We start from the raw sequence: 23,379 nt of genomic DNA on the forward strand, positions 1-23,379 counted from the left end.
AAACTTTATTTACAGAGGTCAATTTAAGGGGTCCACACCTCCTTGGTAACCCATAACTGTCAAAGAATAGGGCATTTAGCAAGAGAGTTCTGTACCCCTTTTTGGAGTATACATGTTAATCTGAACATTGTTTCATATTCTTCATTTATTCAGACTGAAATTCTAAAGATATATCTTTAAATTCTAAATTTATTGTATCAAATAACAACACATTGGTGAGTAAAAGGTAAATGACTACAACTAGCATTCTGTTAGATCATAAATAATGAAAAAGAAAAGAACTAAGAAAGGTACAAATATCACATATGACAGAACACAAAAGTTAGTGGAGAGGTGTTTACAATTTAAGCAGCCATTTAAAAAGCTGTTAAACTCCCTGAGTAAAGAATCAATCTCAGTCTCAGGGTTCTCCAGGGATTAGGTTTACCACAAGACATTCCCGTGCAGCTAGGACATATTGTTTCAAGGGTTCTAGCAGGTTACAGCAATGGCACAAACATAAATAGGCCTGAAACCTCTGAAGAACTTGAAGATGGAAACTAGGACAAACCTTTATGGATGTGGCTGCAAAGCTCAGGCCAGGGGCGTAACCTATTGGTTTCACTTCCAGTCTACGAGAGGCAGTACCAATTAAAAGGACAACAATTATGGAGTACTGTGCTTGGCAACATGATGTGGACTCAGTTTGCACCTGCTTGCCATTCCCACGTTCTTTGTGTTTATTTTTTCCCCAGTTCCCTGAATTGTTAGTTCTCTTTAGGCACAGCTCTACTAGTGTTCCCTCATTCCCTACTTTTGTGTGTTTTTTGTGTTTCCTTCATCACTTTAGCTCACTTACCAAGGACTTCAAGACTAAAGCCCCTCTTGAGGGATGCTTTCTATCCAATCAGTTCTCCAGCTGTATCCTAGACCCTGAGTATACCGGTTGCTGAGGGTCAAGTTACAGTGCTTTCACTACCCAACCCTGATAAGCACCCATATTGAGTTTGGGTCTTGGAATGATTTATGTTTAGTACTTCTAATGAACTGTATGCTTTTGATATAAAATTTGGAAGGTCAAGCAAGTCCCTGTAAATTACGGGGATATACTGAGCCTCATTTCCATCTGGATTATGCCTGTTTCCCTCTCTCTCCTCTCACCCCTCTTTTCTCTGAGGTAATGTTATCTTCATGTGTTAAACAGGCTAATCATCTCTGCTCTTGAGATACCATGACCAAACTCAAGTTCTGGCACTTGAGATTTACAGAAAGCAGAGAGAATAAAATGAAAGTTGGGGAAAATTTAATTGAAGAGACAAGAAACCTATCCTGCTTTGGTTCCAATTCTAGATGTAAGGGAACAACACATGATACATCTCACAAATCATCTGGTGAATTTAAAAAAGAAAATTATTTTGGAAAAATCTTTGATAAAAAAATCTTTTCAACAAGTGAAATATTACATAGTGCTTCTTGGAATTGGGACACAGGGAAACGGATCATTTGAAAAAAAAACTAAGAAAGAAATGAACTATCTGATTGACAAAGTGCATGTCTTAGGGAATAGAACTTAAATGGGAGAATGTAGAATTTGAAGAAGAACCTCAACTCAAGGAAATAGTCTTGGACTTATGTGTAATACATAATGGCATTAAAATAACAAGAAAAACTGCACATTAGCCTCTAGAAGTAGGCTAACTGTTCATGAGAAAATACACTCATGTTATACAAGTCTTTATGAATTAAATATGCAGAATTCAATCTCACTAGATTCCAACATTGCTAACAATGACCTGCGATTAGAAAGTAACTCATTTAAAATTCATCAATTCAAAAAACACCTTTTGAGAAAGGAGTACTTGTCATCAGTGCAGAGTTGAATTTTGACTGGAGCTTGCTAAGTAACACAACAATCTTGGAAGAAAATCCATTGGAGATTTCAAATAAAGCTCAAAGTGCAATGCTACTCTGCTCCTTGTTATCATAGAAATGTGAAACTTTAAAAAACAAAGTAAGCTCTATTAAAGTGGATATCAGTATGACACAAAGTATATCTCCACAAAATAGACCCTTAATTAAGACAGAAAACAATTGCTGCCCTTCTAGGCAGACCTACTGTTTGGAAACTTTCATACATATTTGGAAGAATCAATATCTCTGGTAATATAAGCCGGGGAGAGACAACAAAGAGCCTGTGTTCTCAATAATATTTCCAGCAACGGAATCCACAATGTTGATATCAATTCAAAATGTACTGTTATCATTGATAAGGGTGTTGTAAAAAAGATGTTAATGTATCTAACTATAATATTGATTAGATCTCAGAAATTCTACAGTCCTTAGTGGACCAAAAGTTAACCATATCAAAATTGGGAAAGAGCAAACAAAGAACTGGTTGAAGACCACTGAAGATAAGTTAATGTAAAATGAGTATCTAGTAACAAACTGTAAGAATGAAAAAACAAAGCTTAGTGTTAAGTGAAGACCTTACAGAATTGGCAAATAAAATGAAAGAAATCAAAGAAGGGTGTAAGGAAGTAGATCTAGAAAATATTACTCAATACATGAGGCCTAAAGCAGGACAAAATAGTTCAAAATTTCAGGAAAATTAAAACAAATAAAAGAAGTGACTACTATAAATCTAAGAAAAAGGGAAAAGGAAAATCTCCAAAAGATTGTCTCAAGGGAGATCCTTTGGGAAACATTCAAAGGAACAATGATAGAAAAAGGCTTCAACTTAACCTGTTACCAAGCAACTATTTTCTCCAAATTGTATTAGGAGTGATAGTATAAATATGAATCATACATTGCGGGCAACAAAAACACTAACATACGCACCAATAAGGATTTCATAGGAAGTGGATCAAGTCCCAAAATGGAAGAATTAGAGCTTATTAATAAAGATGCACAAGTGATTTGAGTTCTCAGTGTGGGTTATAGCAGCGAGGAATGGGTTGACATTTACAACAACCTAACTGAAAGGAAAGAAAGTAATTTGGAGAATGAAGGAAAGCTATTAAATATCAAGAAGTTAATACTAAGTTTCTAGAAATGTCCAAAGCATCAAGAGTATCACAGTTTGATGAAATATTTGTAAATACAGGTAACAGGTACATTTTAAATCACACAAAAACTTTTCCTATATTAGATACTGCTCTAACATTATGAATTATATGAATTCGAGAATTAGAACAAAAAGAGCAAGTTCTAAGAGTTGAATTTATACAAAATAAAATTCAGATAAATCTCAAAAAGTTCAAGAATATGATTGGAATTGGATTGCAGCAGCAATTAGTCCAGTGTTTCCAGCTAAACACCCATTAGAGTCCCCTCTGAAACGTATGCCCTGCAATATAGCGGGGATCTGATTTCATAACAAGATACTGGAAGCTGAAATTGCTAATAAAAACAGTGGTAATAGCTGTACAAGGAACATGCAAAACAGAACATAATAACTATAAGAACTAAAACAACTACTGCATATTTGAGATCAAAGCAAAGAAAGTACAATATGTCAGGTCATTCAAAGGACTGATATTACATGTTACTTTTAAATTAAAATTAAAAATGAATATCTCAAAAACAAAATGAAACACAGAAACAACGATAAATTGCATAGGTGCCTATACTAAATCATGCCATTAAATACATACTTGTAAAGGGTCATTTGTCAAGAAAAAAGAAAATTGAAGAAAAGAAGGAATGAAAGAATGAAATTACAGAACAAACAAAAGGAAAAATGAAGGGATAAAAGAAAAAGAGAAATCAAGAAAGAAGGAATTTAAGAATTAAAAAAGGAAAGAATGAATTAAAGAAAAATTAAAAGCAAGAAAAAAGGAAAGAAGGATTGAAAGAAAAATTATTTTATCACTAATTTCTGTAAAAGTACCCGATTTTTGTAAGCTATATGGGTTTCAATTAGGCATAGAATATGAGGTTTATAAACTAAAACCTCTTCCTTAAGCAGTCATTGCTTTAAAGGGCGATTTAGGCAACCACATTCCAACACATTACTTTAAGCTGTGTGATGGCACAAAATATTAACAGAAAACAATGTGGGCTCAGTAACACCCTGCACCCCCAGATTGGAGTTGCATCTGATTTCTCCAACTCTCCCCCTGCCCCATCTCCCCATTCAAGACTAATCAATATAGTTAACTACTTTGGTAGGTGCAGTTCTTTTCATTATAACAATAAACAATCATTATTACAACCTGTGTTGTATATATTCACCAAGTGCCTGGAGGAAAAGACCCTCCCCTGAAGAGAATGCAGATTCTGCCTTTTTCCATTTCCAAGAGACAGATCTGTTACTTCAACCTTGCTGCCGAAGATCCAACTCTGCAGCATTGTGGTGGCGGAAAGTATGACATTGATTTGTGTTGGGCAGATGCCCTGGGGTATCCTTTTGATACACATATTACTGTGGCTGACATCCAGGTGCGAACCTCTAGTCACTCCCATGGCCTGTGTTGTGCAACTATCAGATTTGGAGTCAGTCCTGATGTGACAGACTGCTATCTGGAGGAAGAGTAGGGCAAAGGAGAGGGCAATTCAAAAGAAAGCAGACTCCAACATAACACTCAGACCCTAAATCTCATTTGGTGTCTGAAAATAGAGTAAGAGAGAGCCCTTGAGGACCCCAAAATAGTCATTTGTCAAGAAGCCAGTCTGGCTGGGCGAGAAGAAGAAACTATCAAGACTTCTGCTTGTGACTAGGATTGGGGGCCCAGGCCTCCAAAGCTCCCAGCTAGATGCGGGGACATTACCCAGGGATTCCAAGACTACCTGCACCTGGTGCACCAGTGTCTGCCTGTTTGCCAAGAACAGTGTGCCCTATGAGAAATAGGAGAGCACTGGAGGGAGCAAGGTTCAGTGGGGAATCCTGGTGATTGGATCCCTGTAGCGAGGTGTGAGGAGAAGGATGCCTGTAATATTGCACTTCAGCACTGGAACACGTTTGACTTTAATAGAGTCAGATTACGATTTCTTCTACTACTATTGGGGCTTAACTTGACTGTCGATTTTAGTGAATGGAAAATAACCACTACTGCTAGGGAGAGGGGGTGGGACTCAGGGAGCTGCCTATTAAAAACTAGAGCCCTGACCTCTGGCGATGAGGGTGTTGTTTGCAAATGTCATATTTTACTCTCTTTTCATATATAATTACTTTTTTCCATAAAAGCAAGTACATGACTGGGCAATGATTTATTGCTTCTTCTGAACGTATTTGGAGGTGTGATCTTTTTTTCACCCCTCTGTGTCTATTTCTCCCCCGAGAAGCATTGCACTGCTCAGCCTGTGCTACCACAGAGAGTAGGTGCTGGAGGGGTTATGGGCCGAGTTGCTAAAGATCGAAAGTAGGTCAGGCCCGGGACATCAGGAGTAAAAAGTCTCAACCACAACAGTTGGGCCCAGTAGCTCCTTCTTCCTCAGCGACCTTTTGAATGGGGTTCTGACACTGTAAACACCACTGATTATTAAGAAACACAATATTTAAAAAGAAGGTAAAACTTGTAAGGAAGTGACAGTGCAGAGCTATGTTTATAGCAATGCTTTTCTTGCATTATTTATGGGTGATGTTTTATTAACTGTGCATCAAGCCGTAAAGCTTGTAACAGAACTACATAGAGAGGTAGGATTTCTTACATTAAATCAAGAGGACAATCAAAGTGTTTCAGCCAGACAAAGATTAAGACGTTATATGTGGGAAGGATGTAAATAGAAAGTTGACAAAATAATTCCAAACAAGTCCTGATCCAGAGTTCTTCCAATCTAACATGAGCTGCTACAGCTTTGATATTAGTCAGTATGGAATGACAATATTTCATAAACGTTTACCACAGAGTGAATTTAGGGAACTTGAAATGCAGTGAGCATTCAGATGAGAGCCACAGTGGTTGACAAAGGTTTGGTAATCAAAGTCTGATAGACAGTGAATAGGGGAGTTGTGGGTGCTTGCCCTTACAAAGCTTTGCTTGTGAATGTGTTCTCCTAATAATTCTAAAGAAAGCAAAATACAAACATCTGCACATACAACATATGCTGTACATTTACCAAGCAGATGCACACATGCAGTCTGCACACATTAACATTTTGTAGATGTATGAGAGCCATTTTCTCTACATTCTTGGATGCAGAAGGAATTGGTACATTTGCCTTTTTTGCAGCTTTTGAGTGGGTCATGGTCCTGTCACTCGCCTTGTAAAATAAAGCTGTTGTTAGCAAAGCAAGTAGAGTGGCCGGCCATCTTGGAGTTGTATTTTCTGTACTGCCGAAATGGTCAACACAGCACAAGTAGACACAGGGAGGATACCACCTTTGAAGTACAGAAAATACCATTCAGCTATATTGGAAGATTATTTTTATACCTCATATTGCATGTAGGAGCTAACGCGGTAGCCATCTTGGAACTTTATTTCTTATATTTCCACATATGTGGAAAATAATGTTCTAAGATGGGTGAGCATTATTTTCTATAATCCCAGGATGAGTGTCATATTATGTCTACAATCTCTGAAAAATAGAAAATCCAATTAAAAAAATGTTCAGCTGCTGCTGTTGGCCTGACCAATGCCAGTGCAATTTAGTGAAAACTGGCAAAGCTAATAGTGGCAAACAACAAGCATTGGCAGAACTAGACTGCCCAGCTTTTGCCAATTGGTGTTATATTAGCGGTCAGACAAAAGGGCATAGTGTCATGACATGAGTGTGCTAGACCCATAACGATGAGCTCCAAATTTGAGCATCAATGTTTTACAAACATGAAGGACCACTAGAATGTGGGCATCAATGCAAACTTATAAAATTGTAATATTTACCAGATGTTTGAACTTGTTGCTCAAAGACAAGGTGATGCAAGACTATCTTTATTTTCTTCAAATTTTTAATAGTATGAGAAGCATGGATGATTGCTCTCATTATATTGTTTTGCAGCACTGGGGGAAAGGTATGTCCGCCCTCTGAGAAGGGTTACATCCATGCTTGTGTGACATTTGGTACCTACCGTACACGCAAGGTGTGGCATGCTCACCAATACTGATTTGACATTATAGACAATAACCATATTAAAAATACATGACCAGTTATAAAGTACATCAATACTAAAACACCATGATATAATTGAACAACTTTATTATGTATATTTGTAAACCATTTTCATTTCAGAGCAAAATCAGTTAACTTAATTTCAAAGAAAAATCTTTCCCAGTAAAAAGAAACGATTAATTAACTAATGGGTGCCAACTCACATTAGCATTTGTCTTGCTTGCCATTGACCTTAAAGTAAATATGTAGATATGTATTAACATGCAGTTAAGGATATGGATAGTTACTAAGGGCCTGGTTATAAGTCCAGGGCTAAATACTGATCGTTGTGCAAACATATATGCATAGGGATTGGAATTACGAGTTGTGTGATAATTATCACACCCTCAAAGTTCTCCCCTTATAAATTCCGCCAGGTCAAACCTGTCTATATTTATCGTAGAAAAGGCCTGTAAAAAAGGGAAAACATGCAGAATTTGGTGCGTTAAATACAGAACTCCACTTGCTATGTCTCATTTGAGAACAACAACGTGTGGTAAATAGATTACCTATTCAGCCTACCTTGTGCGATAGCCTAGGCTTTCTAGCCTGGATATTGTTAACTCTTTCTCTATGATCTGTTCTGTCTCTCAATCAATCTAGAGTACAGCAACCTCTCTATTATCTCTCAAACTCAATACAACCTTTTGCACAGTGAGGCTCTTGCTCTGTACATCAATTCTTGTTGAAAAGCCTTTACGGTGCTAAATAAATGAACTACAAAAAAAACTGTTAAAATGAACAAAACCTAATATATAAAACACTTGCCCCCTGAAAGAATAGAAATGCTGATGCATTCCTATTGTGTTTCTGAGGTAATGCACATCTAATATTTACCAGTCATGCCCAATACGATATATTCCCAAGTCACACATTTTATTAAAAGGTGTTCTGATTCTACAAGGTAGTTACCTGGCATAATATTTGACATCACACAACGAAATCAGGATGTGACAGTTGATATTTTGTTTAAAACTATAAACGTAAAGTTGTTTCAGACCACTTTCTCTTGACACAGACCTTCACAAGGACAGAGAGCAAAATTAACTTCTTGAAGCGAAGCTTAGTTAAAGAATACATTTTGAAAGTCCTTTAAAACATTTTGGTAAGAACAATCATTTTTGTTTATATCTGAATTGATATTTGTCCTAAAATGACAAGTTTTTTGTCCAGAAAAGAAAGAGTTTCTAAAGAGGAGTTATGGAAATCATTAAATTATGACCTAAGTGAGTAATAATGCTTTTGAACTGAATATTGTCTAATTTTGGATGCTTATAACATATTCAAAATACCCATATGCAATCTCTTTGTAGTACCTCTGGATTTTGATCCTCAACTGCACTAGAGCTGGGATAGAAGTTTTGGACAATGAGGATCAACGTCAGGAGGTCAGCAGCTCTGACTGAACTGGCACTGCGACTAAAGGCACAAAAAAGAAAACAAATAATATTGCATCAGTCTCATTTTCTTCATTGTTTCAAATACAGCAGTAAAAGATAAATAACATAACCAGCCATTATATTTATAAAGTCATTAGCTTCACCAAGGACTTGCGATCATCAAGTCTTAACACAGGTCCCCATTTGATGAAGCATTGGACAAATGATGAATGAATTATGTTATTTGTGAAATGTGACAGCTACTCAGAAAGAGTGTCCCGGTGCTATAACCAGAGGAACATGGGGGTATTACAGATTAAAGAGATAGGACTTCAGAGATTTACATTTGAGTGATCTGCATTGGAGAAGTGAGGTTTTGTCCAGACTGATTGTTCTATCTCTGATAAGAAGGCGGTCAACCATTGCAAGGCTTTCCACCCCAATTCCATAGTTAAATAGGTGTTGTTAAAGGATGTCATGGACAACAGTATTGAAAGCTGCCCTCAAATCTAGAAGAATGAGGGTGGCACTCTGTCCTTTACCCAGTGATGCTTTTAATGACACAGAAACTTCGAATAGCGCTGTTTCGGTTCTGTGTCGTGCATGGAAGCCAGATTGGGAAGGGTGTAAGAAATTATTGGATTATAAGAAATCAGAGAGTTGTTTGTTCACAACTGATTCTAAGATCTTAGTGGCAGGTGGGAGGAGGGAAATGGGACTGAAGTTGGATAAGATCTTGTGGTCTGTGGTTTCTTCAATAGTGGAACAAACTGGCTTCCATATCACAGGAACTGAGCCTGTCTGAAAGGAAGTGCTGAAGCAGGTGTCTTAATTTGAATTTATTAATGCGTATATATCTATTTTGAATAATTGAATTATGTGAAAAATGAATAATGCAGAAAAATAATGAACACGTACGAAAATGTGACCTTGAAGAATGGCCACCAGTGTTTACGAAATGTACAAAGTGATGATTAATACTTATGAAATATTGAAAATAGATTAGATTAATGTAGTAATATGTCATATTTAGGGTTATGAAGTATGTTCTAGCTATTAATTGTAGTCCTTAACTTAGTGAGTGTCTTGGCCTAGTTTTGCCAGGCCTCATGCAGAAGCTGTATTTCTTAGCAGTTAATAAAAAATGCTGATGGAGTTAAACTGTGAAACGTTCATTGTCTTGTTAAAAGTGCTTAGAAGAATCTTTCCATGAGAGCCAACTAATAGGAGATGATGTCCCAAGAATTGTAACAAGCTGTGTGTAATGTGTGTGAGATGTACCCAGGATGCAAACAATGAGGACAGTTACTAGAGACGAAGATGCAACAAATTTGTTACCTGATGAGCCGGATCATGAGGATATCGTAAAGCAGACCAATCAACTTTGCATTTAATGCCTTTCCTTTCTAGGTACCAACTGTACTGTCTTGATAGTTTCCTTACCTAGATGCTGTTCCTAAATTTGTGTTCTAAATTGTTTTGCATGAAATCCAACATGCTGATGCTAATCTGGGTTAGTTGAGGCTATTCACATGATGACTGACAAATTGCACGGACAAATGATTGATGAACTATCTTGCTGAATTCCATGTATCATATATCACTATTGCAGCTGACTTTGCTATTGATGTGCACCGTTGCCTTAGAATGTGTTGTGATTCAAGCCTTGATGATTGTGTTTCTTCCGCCATTTTGGTCAACCAGTATTGTTTTTATTTGTGTTTCGGTTGATTTTGAGATTAATCTACATGACTTTAGCATTGTTAATAGGAGGGAAATAAACTTACTAAGCTTTACTAAAGGTGTGGTTATTAATGGCTGAAAGGTCATGGTGCGTGACGATTACTGACTATTGATTTGACTAATGATTATCGATTATTGTGTATTGATTATTGTTTTCTGTTCTGGAGCTATGGTAAGAACCTCTTAAACGAGTCAAAAAGTTCATCGACCTATACGTGTCCCCTTATAAGTTTACTTATTAAGGACTGACGCACTAAAAGAGGTGTTAAATACCATTGCATAGACAGGACATAGAACATTTGTTAATTGACTCAGGATATAGGCGAAGGGAGCAAGGGTCTAGTGGAGAGTCCAACTTGTAGGATAGGAAAAGATTTTTCAGTTCTTCATTTGGTGCACAGAATGACTAGTTAGTTGAGGTGGAATCATAAGGGACAGGTCAAAGGTAGAGGGAATCAAGGGCGCACCAAGGTGGGTTTGTATTTTGGATTTAAAAAAAGTCACTTAAATCCTAGCCTATTTTGAGGGTAGCACATGCTTTGGTGTTCATAAAGCAAGAGACAGTCTTAAAGATTTCTTTAGGCCTGTTTTCGGCCTAACAATAAGATATGGATATGCCCCCATAAACACCCTGCACCATGCAGAATGACACTGGATGCTTATTTATGGTGCATGAAAACAGTGAACAAAAACTATTTCATTATGGGAGGTTATTGTATATTTAATGACACTGCATGACTCTCGCTGGAGTGCTTAGTTGAGGCAGGGATGTTAAGTTTTTTTAAAATATTTCTCTAGCACTTGCAACGTCAATTCCCATGTCATTGTTGCATAGTAGTAAGCTGGGCAAGTACGTCCAATATTTTAACATCACCAAACAGTGCACACCAAATTCTTCTTATGATAGTAACATGTATAGTTTTAAACATCCACAATGACAACTTCTTTTACAGGAGTAATGCTTGTGTTCTAAAACGTATGATCTCCATCCCACTTACAGTAATATAATAATTCATATGAGACATGTGCTTTGTCCTTTGTGTTGTTTCAGAAACCTCTAAAGTTAGCTAAATGAATCTGGGGGAAAGATGTTAAAGTCAACTTTAAAATCTGGATGGATGACATAACTTCTAGGACATCACCTTTTCCAAAAGAGAGGTGTTTTTCTGGAAGAAAGGTTATGGTTTAATTTGTTGACATTTATTAAGGTGAGCTTAGCGGAGGTGTAACCAGGGACTGCTTGCTCAGGTATGGATATCATCTGACAATCTTCATTGGTAAAAAAAAAAAAAAAAAAAAAGATTTGCTGTAAGTAAAAGAGGTAAACTAGATATTGTTTTACTTAAAATAGTTCTTGCTGACATTTGTAAAGAAATTAACCTCCTGCCAATGCAGTAGTCACTGGTTGCCTGCCTGAAAAAACATCTCACTGTGCTTTGCAATGAATCGTGTCATTAGTGTTAAGTGATATTACAATTTCCACTCAACCAAACGTCCGTTTTTACATTTCATCAGAATTGCGCAATGCACATGAAGCAGGATGAGGCACTTTGGCATCTAAATAGGTGAGTGAAGGCATTTTCTGGGTAAACATTTCACCTGTTCTACCTCCATAATGCTGAAAAGTAACAGGGAACAATATCCTATGGTGAACTTCACTATCAACCAGAGAAACATCCACTAGCTTTACACACTACTCATACTACCACCCAACCCCACCCTTGAACGTGCATGATTTATTCTTTTCAACTTTAGCTTGCTTAGCCCACTGCACATTGTGCAATTCAGATGAAATGTAAAAAAGGAAGTTTGATACCTACAGTGAAAAATCTTGTTTATTGGTATTTTCTTTGCAACATTTTTAGATTTTGAACTAGGTTAGTTTTATCTGAAAGTGCTTCTTCAGCAACCCAGATTGGGGAATATCTTAGAAAATTAGTCCAGCTTTTTATGGAACAAGAATAAAGACGAAAGAGCAGGACTTGAGTAGAAAGTGTGGCTGAATGGGAAGGCATTGTAAAGTAGGATACAATCTTGTCAATGTTTTCTTATTTGCGATAAGTCCTGCTTCTACACTGGAGACTGCTTTCACAGGAGCTTGCAAAGTACCAGGCACTGATGAGAAGGATGTCTTTGGCGTCAATGGTCATACACATATACTTTGACATAAACATCAGACATAGTACATTTACTTTTATAGAATAACGAGAACCGATATAAAGCAAATTGATGTATTTTTCTGAAATATTATATGAAGGTCGTTGATGGGCCGTTGTAGAAACCAACGTATTTGACACATAAGGTTCATTCTTCTTTGACTTTGAGCTCTAAGTAGTCATTTTTAATGCCTATTTGTTTTTTGTCAAACTCTTTTTTTTATTATAGTTTAGAAAAAAGAACATTACAAGTGTGGTATCTTTACTCAATTACTTCACTATTGCTAGTCACAGAAAAAAACATTCGTTTTTAAACCATTTCAACACCTAAGTTTGATGTCACTTCAACATATTTTTGGTCACGGAATTTCTGCTTTAAAAAAAAAAAAAAATGTAACTAAAGGGAAGATTGTATTAATATACCCAACTATAATGTCTCTAAAGTTTGTCGTGTTTTTAGTCAATTTCTGTTTTTTATATCATATTCAGCTTGAGTATGCCCTTTCGTTATGTGCAGTGAGGAGTTATGTCTGTCTGCATGCACCTGCCCCGTCCTGCATTCCCTACCTTGTCAGCTTGCTGCCCTTGCCTTGCAGGTAGTGCTGCCACCTTTGAAAGAGAAAAATACTGGCCATTTGTTGCTGTTTTAATCTTCTGCAAAGGCCGGGACTTGATAGTAAACACAACTTTAATTAAAAACATATGTATTCTTATGTAACATTACTTTTCTGGCTTTATTTACTTTAATCATTAGTCGTGGATCATTAACACAGCTCTAGCACAAATTTACAGTCATTTCTATTTATAGTTGCTGCTTGAAGTATGTAAAGGGCTAAAAATACGGGCTTTTGGTGATTTTGAATATTTTTGTACCAGCCGAGACATCAAAATACAGATGGTGGCTGCAGAAAACCGGTCAGGTGGCAACCCTATATGAAGGGCTGACTTTTGTGGTAACCTTGCTGGCCATGCCCCACCTCCATACCCTCTATTATCTTAGTGCATGCCTCCCCTTTCCTGCCTTTTGTAGTCCATTGTGCTGCCCCTGCCAGTCTGCCCTCTATGGTTAGCTTGCTGCCACAGAACCTCCCCTGAATGTTAGAATGTTAGCACTCTAGATGTTCATTAGAACAGAGTGGGAAGCTACAGTAGAACACCGGGAAACCACCTCACAGGCTGCTTTTTCTGTTGTAAGAACATGTATATTCAAAATGTCTGACTTTATTCTCACATTGCTGAGGAAAATAATGGGAATTTATAGAAAATGTGGTTAATTTCAGCTTCTGGATCACCTCCCATGACCTCTAAAGGAAAATCATGATGAGAACCGTTTTTTCTCAAACATGGTTTATCAAATCCCAGCAAAGGGTCAGCATGTTTCACTGGGTAAAAGCACATTGGAACACTCCACAATTCTTACAACTGGTTTTGACCACCAACAAATGATTTTTATTGCGACTAAAACTTGCTTACTTCCTTTTATATGTGCTCTTTTTTGTGATCCACAAAACCTGAAATTCACTATAATGCAATTCAATGGGAACAATGCACCCCTTTGAAACTCCCCCTTACCTCCCACATGCCCCTTGGCATCAGGGTGTGTTCAACTATACAACCATATATATATTTTATAATTAATTTTCAGGAAATAGGGACCATGTCTTAGAGTCGTGTATTGGCTGCCACAACATATTGTTCAGGTTGTGGTCAGCCAATCAGGATTGACTAGTTTCCTTTAAAGTGGCCAAATAGGGCATATCTTGACACCAACAGTCTAGATATACCTAATTTTTAACACCTTCATGACCACTATGAGCACCTCTTTAAACATACATTTCTTGAGAACATCTGAACAGATTTACACTACCAACTTTCTCACAAATTTGGCGTAATTACGGTCAGGCATTTTTTTCTATATTGCTTCCCAAAATTTCAATATATAATTAGCATGACAACTTTTCTTGGACTTGGTTTGAAGGACTACCATGAACTTTCCAGGAAGAAGCTGTAGTGGAGGAACGTTTGTTTTCAAACGTTTCATGAAGATTCGTCAAACAGCACCAAAGTTATTAGCAAAACACACAATCAACTGGAAGATAATACTGCTGAAAAGGTGCTATTTGACTGAATCCCTTGCCTGTTACCTCATCTAGTGTATGTTCTGTGAAATAAAGGTTTGAGGGAAGGGGATTGAACAAATTGACTTAACAATGCTAATGTATTGTTTTGAAAACAAATTCACAAGCATCTGATCAAGCTGCAGGTCGAACAAATGCTCTACATTAAATGCTACATTTAAAAGGTGTTGTTGCAGCTCTGGGCAAAAAGCAGACAGTCTAAGCCAAGCATGCCACTGGAATAGTATGCTGGTGTTAATATCCCTGGTGGCATATACAATGCATCTAATGTTAGAGTTGCTGATTGTTTTCCCTCTCAGCATCAACCTCCTCCCCTCTTTTTTTGTACCCTTCAGAGAGGTGTGTAATAAGCTCCTCCATATGATGACTCAACCATTGTCTTTTGAGGGTAATAAGGGCTCCCTGGATCAGAATCAGTGTCTTGGGTGTCAGGTGGCAGAGAGTGGGGTGGTAGAGGAGGAGGTAGTAGAAAAGGTGTGGAAGGCAGAAGTAGAAAGCAAGGGGGGGTAGTAGCTATTTTCCTGACCCTTTTGGGGCTAAGTGGTAGATATAAGTACGGCTCTTTTTCAGAAGCCATCTCTACTTAAGTATGGCAAGGAGACCAGCATCAGGAGGCTTAACAACAACCCTCCACTTTGTGTTAATGAATAAAGAAGTGTTTTTGTCATATGTGAGTATTTCAAGTATTGATCCCTTGGAGGTCTCGGACTTTGGTTTTGATAGTGGTTGCGACTAGATCTCAGGGTTGGAGTCGGTCGGGTCTTCAACTTTGGCTGCGAAATGGGATTGGGAATGAAGTGACAGGGTGTCATTGAATTCGAAGCACAGTGCAACAAAATCTTTGATGGCTTGATGTTTCAACACAGAGCATGGCTTTTCTGAATTCATCAGCCGTATTGGAGCTTGATAAGGGTCAGCACCCTTTGCCTTGATCAATGTAAATCTTGCATCTGAATTAATATGTCTTGAAGACTTTGGCTTCTTCTGCTTTGGCTCTGAGCTTGATGCCCTACTTTCATGGGAGCGGTGCTCTGTCTAAAGAGTCACTACAATTCAATTCACAGTAAGTCATTTAGGGGCTCAAGAGTGACCTGCAGGCATCAACGGAGTGTGAGGTGGCAACTTCATCTTTCACCCTCAAACTTGCACTATACGACTGTTCCCTCTCTATGTGAAGGCTCGGAGAAGTAGGCTTCTACCTCTTTCTGCTCATATTGCACGTGTGTTGATGGGCCTGCCTCCTTTTCTTCTTGATGTGCCTCTTCAATACTTTTAATCCCTTGGATATCCTTGATTCTGATGATGTCAGGTGTGTCTGTTAAGCTTTTGAGCTGCATGTTTTAATGCACCTAGCTTCTCTCCCTTCAGTGTATATGGATTTTTTTACAGTGAAACAAGAGACAGGACGCGCAGTTTGAATCTCTGTGGTCTGGGGAAAGGCAAAGGTTACTTATATTGTGATGGTCTTCCCAGGCATAATTAAAATTGCACTGGGGGCATAAGTGGATAGAAGATTGTTCCATATCTGATGATTTCTGCAGCCTAACTTTGAGGCTTCTGGAGGTAAACATTGAAGGGAAAGTGCCCATCACGTGTAATTGACAACAACTGTGATGAGATCAAATCTGTTTGATCTTAGTGACTTTTTTTCTGATCTAGAATAGCTATTCCACAAACAGAAATCCAGCCAAGGTCTATTGGCATGATTACGTGATTTAACTTCCAATCTGGGTCTCAAACATCCAAACCTGATGGCGGATGAAAACAATCTGAGGTGAAGCCATTGTGCTAATGGAGTCTGGGTCAAGGAAGGAGTCACAACACATTTTGTTACTCAAACTTCTAAAGAAAGACTACTTGATAATGTCTGGGCCCGATACCAATTGGCATAACTATGTAGAAAGCATGTGTCTTAACAGCTGCACATGCTACAAACACATAGATATCATTTCAAGTATTTCCCTATTAATACCCAATATAGAGGTTTTGTGTATGGTCCTATTTCAGCGTTCTTATTGTTTCTGTGGGTTATGCTTGCCCTATGCTTTCTCCTATGATGGCATAAGCATCAAAGAGGGTTGTGGATAGGAATTTAGAAGTGCTGCACACATATGGGATACCTCTCCAGTGGAGTCCGCAAGTTTGGACATCAGTTTCTGAAAAATGTTCCTACTATGGTGACCGCTTTTCTAACTCGCAGGTCAAGGCCCAGTGTCATAGTTGAGCAGCTCATGCTTGTGTAACTGGAATGTGATTCGATTTTGCACTATAAAAAGGACTTAACTCCCTCTTCCTGAAACAGATGTGTAATTAGTCTGCCCTGTTAGAAATGGGGTATCTGGTTGGCAGACGTCTGCACATTGTCCAAGTAGGGAACACAACCCTAGTCAGGGTAAGTCAGATGCACACCCTAGATTAACCTGTGCTGCCCCTCTGGCAGCTTGGCACAGAGCAGTCAGGTTTAACTTAAGATGTAATGTGTAAAGTATTTGTGAAACGCTTAAAGTGCTGTAACACAGTGAAAGACACCACAAAAAGACACCACACCAGTTTAGAAAAACAAGACCAGAATGACAAAAACCTAATAAGTAGAACTCAAGATATGATTTTTTAAAGAATAAACTGCAATGTAGATCTTTAAAGTCAACAGTGCTGATAGGTTATTTGAGTTTGCAGTAGACCAGAGTAAACCCAAAATTCAGGCTAACCGCGATGGAGGTTAGGTCGGTTACAGAGCCCACGTAGGGCCTGCTGAAACAGTACCTTGGATGGAGCAAACATCAGAGCCTCGATGCATCCATTCAGATCCGCATTATTGGGTAGATATTTCGCTATCGAGCACTGCAGTTGGGCCCCGTGTCGGCATCACATCCCTCTCGATGCAGGTGAGGCTTCGTAGTTGAGCAGCGCAGTAATGTCCTTGGATTGGCATTGCATCATCGTTGAACCTCGCAGTCTGGTCCTACTCATTGTCGAATTGGCAATGAATCAGCATTGAAGGGCACTGCTGCGCAACATCCTCGACGTTTCAGTTTTGGATGAACAGCAGCTGCAAAATCCTTTCTCAACGCTCAGGACTGAACTAGCACCTCTTGGCAGGGAAGGGCTCACAGTGGCAGATTCCAGTAGCTGAAGCAGAGATGAAGGGAAGTTTTTGATGGTCCTTAGACTTCCAAAACAGGAGGCAAGCAAGCCAGTCCTTTGAGTCACTTGGTTCTGCAGACCATGTAGACAGCAAGGCCCAGTCCTTCTTACTTGAAGGCAAGAGGGAGAAGGCCAACACAGCGATGCAGTTGAGCAGAGTGGCAGTCCTTCCTGGCAGCAAAGTAGCACTTCTTCCTGGCAGAATGTTCTCAGATCCAGAAGTGGCTCCAGACACTCTACAGGGGGTTATTCAGCCCTTTGTGTGGGGAGAGGCTCAGCCCTATTTAGTTGTGTCAGCTCCTCCCTCCCATCTAGCCCAGGAAAACCCATCATCCTGGTAATTGGCCATTAGGATGCAAATGTTACACACCAGCTCCCTTTGTGTGCGACTGTCTAGAGGGAGTGTACAACACCCAGCTGTAATCCACCCAGATGTGTATTCAGAGATAGGCGGAGGCACAGGATTGTTAAAGTAAGATAATTCAAACTTTTTAAAAGTGGCATTTTCAGACATACAGTTTAAAATCCAACTTCACCATAAGTTGTGGTTTTTGAAATTGTGAATCCAGACACCACACTCCAAATTTCCATCTTTTACCTATTGAAAGTTACACTTAAAGATTGCTTCCAGGTAACCCCAGTGGTAAAATGAATGTAAAATGTTTTCACTACCAGGACATGTTATACTTAAAAGTACATGTCCAACTTTTTAAATTCAGGGTACCCTGCCCTTGGTGAAAGCCAGGGCCTACCTTAGGGGTAATATATGCAGCAAAAAGGAAGTTTTGGGCCTGGTAAGTGGGTAAACTTGCCAGGTCCAAATGGTAGTTTAAAACTACACATAGAGGCTCTGCAGTAGCAGGTCTGAGACTTGTTTAAAGGGCTACTGTAGTGGGTGGCACAATCAGTGCTGCAGACCCACTGGTAGCATTTAATTTACAGTCCCAGGGCACATATAGTGCACTTTTACTAGGGATTTACAAGCAAATTAAATATGGCAATAGTGGATAAGTCAATGCTACCACTTTTTAAGGAGAGAGCACAAGCACTTTAGCACTGGTTAGTAGTGGTAAAGTGCACAGCGCCCTCAAACCAACAAAAACAAAGTCAGAAAAAGAGTAGAAGGAAGGTGAAACATATGGGGTGACCCAGCAGAAAAGATAATTTTCAACATAAACCATTTCTAAACTGGACCGAAGGATATACTAATTATTAAAATTAAATCAGTATACATGGGGAGGGGAAGGATGCAAGACATTATCTGCTACTGCATCTCATACACAAAGAACAATGCCAACAACATCGGGAGGTGGAAGGGTTTTTGTTTCTTAGTCAGCTGGACCCACACCTTTTCATCCTTGGCTGTCCACTGAAGGATGCCCTAAGGCCTATGTCAGCCTTTCTGCCTACTTTCTCCAACAGTCACTGCATTTCAGTGCCGCTGCTTCTCAGTCACAGGAAGCTGCACTGGCTCCTTCACTTGATGGTAGTCAAGGATCACTTTTCCCATTCCAAACCATGCACTCTTTCTATCCTATTCTCCCCTAGGGGTAGAGATACTTTCCTTGAGTCACCATTCTGCTATATCTATGACAAATGGATCTACTTTACATTAGAAGGTCTGTGGCTACTATCTTCAGTGTGACCATCTGAAAGGCAAAATTGTATGACCCAGTACTCCAGCTCCATGGGTCACATAGGTATAAACATGATGGAAATCTTCTAACCTTATTAGAAGGTGTGACTACTGGTGCGGGTCAATCAATTTCCAGTGCTGAGGTATCTGGAGTCTTCTACTTCCTCGGTATTGGAAGGGGAGCTAAAGAGACCATCTGCTCACACTGCTGCCATTGCTATACCCGGCTTAAACACTGTATTTAACATGTGGTCAAAGAGCTATGACAATTCACATTTTAATATACTAGATAGAAAATGATACGATGTTTGCATAACATAAGTCATGCTAAAATGTCATTGGGTATTTTCCTCTACTATGAGAATTCCTCTATAACCTCCATAAAAGTAATTCAGAACAATCACACCAGACCGCCCAGCAACTTGTTAGGCCAGTGTGTTTGGTTTGTGCTTTTGGTATATGCTTGTCATCCAGGAATGATTGAGAGTCAGGCAGGATTTCAGCAGCTCTTTAAAAATGATTAGCAACACTCTGAATCAGATTTAAGTGTGGCTGGTATCATGCTGTAGTGGAAGTTCTTGCCTTGTCAATAGAATCCTTATTCGGAGGATAAAGGACACTTAGTTTGGGGGTGGATCCTTGAAGAATATCAGTAGACATACCAAGAAGTAGTTATCGATAAGTCTCCATTTGTATGAATTGTTGTCTTTTGCAAGGAGGGTGAATCACATTATGGTGGTTCTGGCAGAATACATCTGGAGAAGAGTACACAGTAGTGAATGATGTGAAAAGCAGGCTTGTTGAGTATGATTAGCTGTCCAAGCTTGCTATTGATTGTATTTTGCATATTGGAGCAAAGGCAGATTCCAGACTCAGATGTTTAGAATGGTTCATGCTGATTGGTGTGTGTTTGGATCCTTATGGTTACTGCATTTTCTTATTCTTACACATGAAGGAAGAAATGTAAAAAAATATGATACACACACACACACACTTTCTAAACAGGGATATGGATTTAGATATACTTTACCAATTTCATGACGTGTAACTTACCCCTTTGGTGTTAGGGAGGAGCATGAGAAAGTATTTAGAATTAGTACGTTATCACAATGCCCTAAGGAATGCCTAGATAGGAAACAACTTACCTAGAAAAGAATGCTAGGAGTTTGGTGTGAACCAGGACAAAGGCATGCATAACTTCTTCACCTCCACGCTCAGAACTGCTATTGATCTGCTGGACAACTTGGCGTTCCAAAATTTCAATACACTGCTCACACAGTTGAGGATGAATCAGTCGCTCTACTGCCTACAAGGAAAATGCAGAGAATGCAGATGAAAATTTGGAACCTAATTTACATGTCTAACCACTATCACAAGCAGCTTGGTGTTTCACGGCAAAAGAAGAGCCAGAATGGAATGCAATTATGTTTAGTTTGTTAGGCCTATGTAAAATCAAGAGCAGTCTATTAGTTGGTCTTTTCTATGACCAACTAAGGATGACAAATTTACGATGGAAAGTTTGACATAGATTGAAGGAAAAATGTCTTCATGTGATAAAAAAGGTGTGGCAAAAGTCATGAAGCTTTAAATTTAGAAGTGAAGATGAAAGTGGCAGTTGCTCAAATTTTACTTGCCCATTGCTCCATTTTTTCAGTCTAATGTATGCTTGGAGAAAAATCCAGTGAAAAAGAACCGGAAAAAAGACGCACGCACACTTCTCCCTCAATAATGGAAGCCTTCAATTGTGCCACCAATTTTGCATTCTTTGAGGCTCAATCTGACATGGAGAAAGACATCAGGGTAAGAAAGTGGTATGTGAACTTTGGTAAAGCTAAGCCCAACCCCACAATTAAGCCTTATGCTGACATTGGTAGCATCTTTAGGGTCTCATCCGGTGAGTGCTGGGTGCTTGATTTTAGAGACACAGTGCAGAAAGCAGCCATTGCTGTCTGTACTTATATCTGTCCTCCCCACTGCGGTGTTAAACCAATGCCCAGAAGCCCCTTGCTGAAAGAAATGAAACTGGAGTATTATTATTAATTGGGGTAGGTGATTACTCACATCAAGAATAATCACAACACTTCTCACATCCCTTCTCAGGGTGAACCCTCAAATTCTCTAAACTAAACTAAGCTCAACCCCCTGGTAGCGGGCTCACAGAACACAAAGGTTCAACAAAGGGCAATGTGTAAAATATTATGGAGTAAAAATTCAAAGCAGTATTTTTTTTTTTACCAGCTCTCAGCATCGATCTCTATCTGTGTACATTCCTGCCATTTTATCCAGATTTGAGGGGAGGGGGAAAAGGAGTTGTCCGGGCGAAGCACCTCATACTAGATGTTCTGGGACTCATTCATATTCTCTGGCTAGAGAAGTTTCCTAACCAGCCCCACTGAGCAATAGACATCACATAGTGGGAGACTTTTGAGGATAGAGACCATATGTCTATAGGCAAAACTAAAGGTAGTTGCTTGCCGTGGGAACAAAACTCAACCAGCGTCTTTACTCTATCAAAAGCCAAAAAATCCCCAATCTTATAAATATGAAGCTTTGCCCACTTCTTAATGATCGCTGGCTGAAAGCAAAGCGAAAGATCGGAACAGCAAGACAAAGGGGTAGCAGCATGAACCATGGGTATCTCAAATTTACAAAATAATTTTAACTTCACAGCCCTTAAAATCTGCACAGTCTTACACCGGACTGTCTTTGGCATCTTAGGAATGTGAATGGCACTCGGCAAGCTGGCTAGCTTGCAGCGATCAAACATATATATCACCAAAGAGTTATCAAACTGAGATCCTTGCATAGAGAACAGAAGCAGCTGTAGGGCAATGAATACAAGGTAATAAGTCCTGAGAGAGAGATGAACTAAGCCCTCCTCTGTCTTAGTCATTTGGAGTATTTTCAAGCTAACCAGGGGGATTTACTACGCCATTTAAGGATTAGAAACTACTCTCCAGCTTACAAAAGAAGCCTTCCGTTAATTTGCAGGGAACATGTATTAAAGGAAACAATAAAATTATAAAACCAACATCTTTATGAGCAATATCCACTCAATCATAGAGATGGGGAGTGATTTCCAGAGAGGGAACAAGGAGCGAATCTTAGACAACAGGGTATAAAGTTTGAACTATAACTGTCCAGAACAGAATTGGAATAAAATATCCCCAGATATCTTTCATGGTGTGAATTATACTTTTGCCTAACATCTGGGTGTAAAACCTCCATAGAAGTATTAAGAACCAATGACTCCATTTTTGATGCATTGAAATTATATCCCCCAAACTAGTGTACTTTTGGATTGCTTGTAGGGCTGTCGCTATATTCAATCTATCTGGATGTAAATATAAAGCTACATCATCTGCGTATAATTGTATTTTTGCTGTACCTGAAGAAAGGGAATGGATGCCACTGTGTGGTATATTGAGCCAGGGGTTCTATAAATAAAAGCAAATAAGGTTGGAGTAAGGGGACAACCCTGGCGAGTCTCCTGGCTGGAGAACACCATCTCCCACTAGAGATATTTATTATTATTTGGGCAGACATATCTTTATATAATCTGGCTATTAACCCCAAAAACTGGGAAGGGAAATTATATTTCTCCAAAAAATATTCTCAAACTATGGCCTTTTATAAAACCACACTGATCAGGGTGAATCAGTGACCTAATACCCACATTAATAGAACTAAATAACATTTTTCTAAAGAGCTTATAATCAGTGTTTAAAATTGTGATGAACCTATACGAAGATGAGGCTAATTTGCCTCTCCCTTTAAAAAAACAAAAACAAAAAAATCCTTTCTTACATGAGGGTGGAATAGCACCTCCCGTAAGGATGGAATTGAACAAGTCAGAAGGAGGAGCGGCTATTAAAGTGGAGAAGTACTTGTAAAATTCGGCCCCAATACCATCTTACCCCAGAGAGCTCCCTTATGGCCATGTAACCTGGGCTGGGGTGACTGGTCATATTAACAGAGCTGTAGCCTCAATGCTTATCTCTGGAAGATGAACTTTCAGCAAAAACGTGTCAGCTAGGGCTGGATCCCATGTGCCAATATCTGCTTTAAGGGGGATTCATAATGAGGCAAAAATATTTGCCCATTCATTCTGTTATCGC

At 38.9% G+C, this 23,379-nt stretch overlaps 1 protein-coding gene across 4 annotated transcripts in view; it reads right to left on the reverse strand.

Annotated features, from left to right (window-relative positions):
* Window positions 1-23,379, reverse strand: part of HPS1 (HPS1 biogenesis of lysosomal organelles complex 3 subunit 1) — a 270,693-nt gene that overhangs the window by 152,847 nt on the left and 94,467 nt on the right. For all 4 annotated transcript variants that reach the window (XM_069239659.1, XM_069239661.1, XM_069239657.1 and 1 more), the window contains 2 exons: window positions 20,407-20,567; window positions 8,382-8,484 (listed from right to left, as the gene is read on the reverse strand). In XM_069239659.1, coding sequence (XP_069095760.1) covers window positions 8,382-8,484; window positions 20,407-20,567 — 264 coding nt within the window. The remainder of the gene's footprint in view (window positions 1-8,381; window positions 8,485-20,406; window positions 20,568-23,379) is intronic.

The sequence above is a fragment of the Pleurodeles waltl genome, chromosome 6 (assembly GCF_031143425.1).
Source record: "Pleurodeles waltl isolate 20211129_DDA chromosome 6, aPleWal1.hap1.20221129, whole genome shotgun sequence".
NCBI classification, from domain to species: Eukaryota; Metazoa; Chordata; class Amphibia; order Caudata; family Salamandridae; genus Pleurodeles; species Pleurodeles waltl.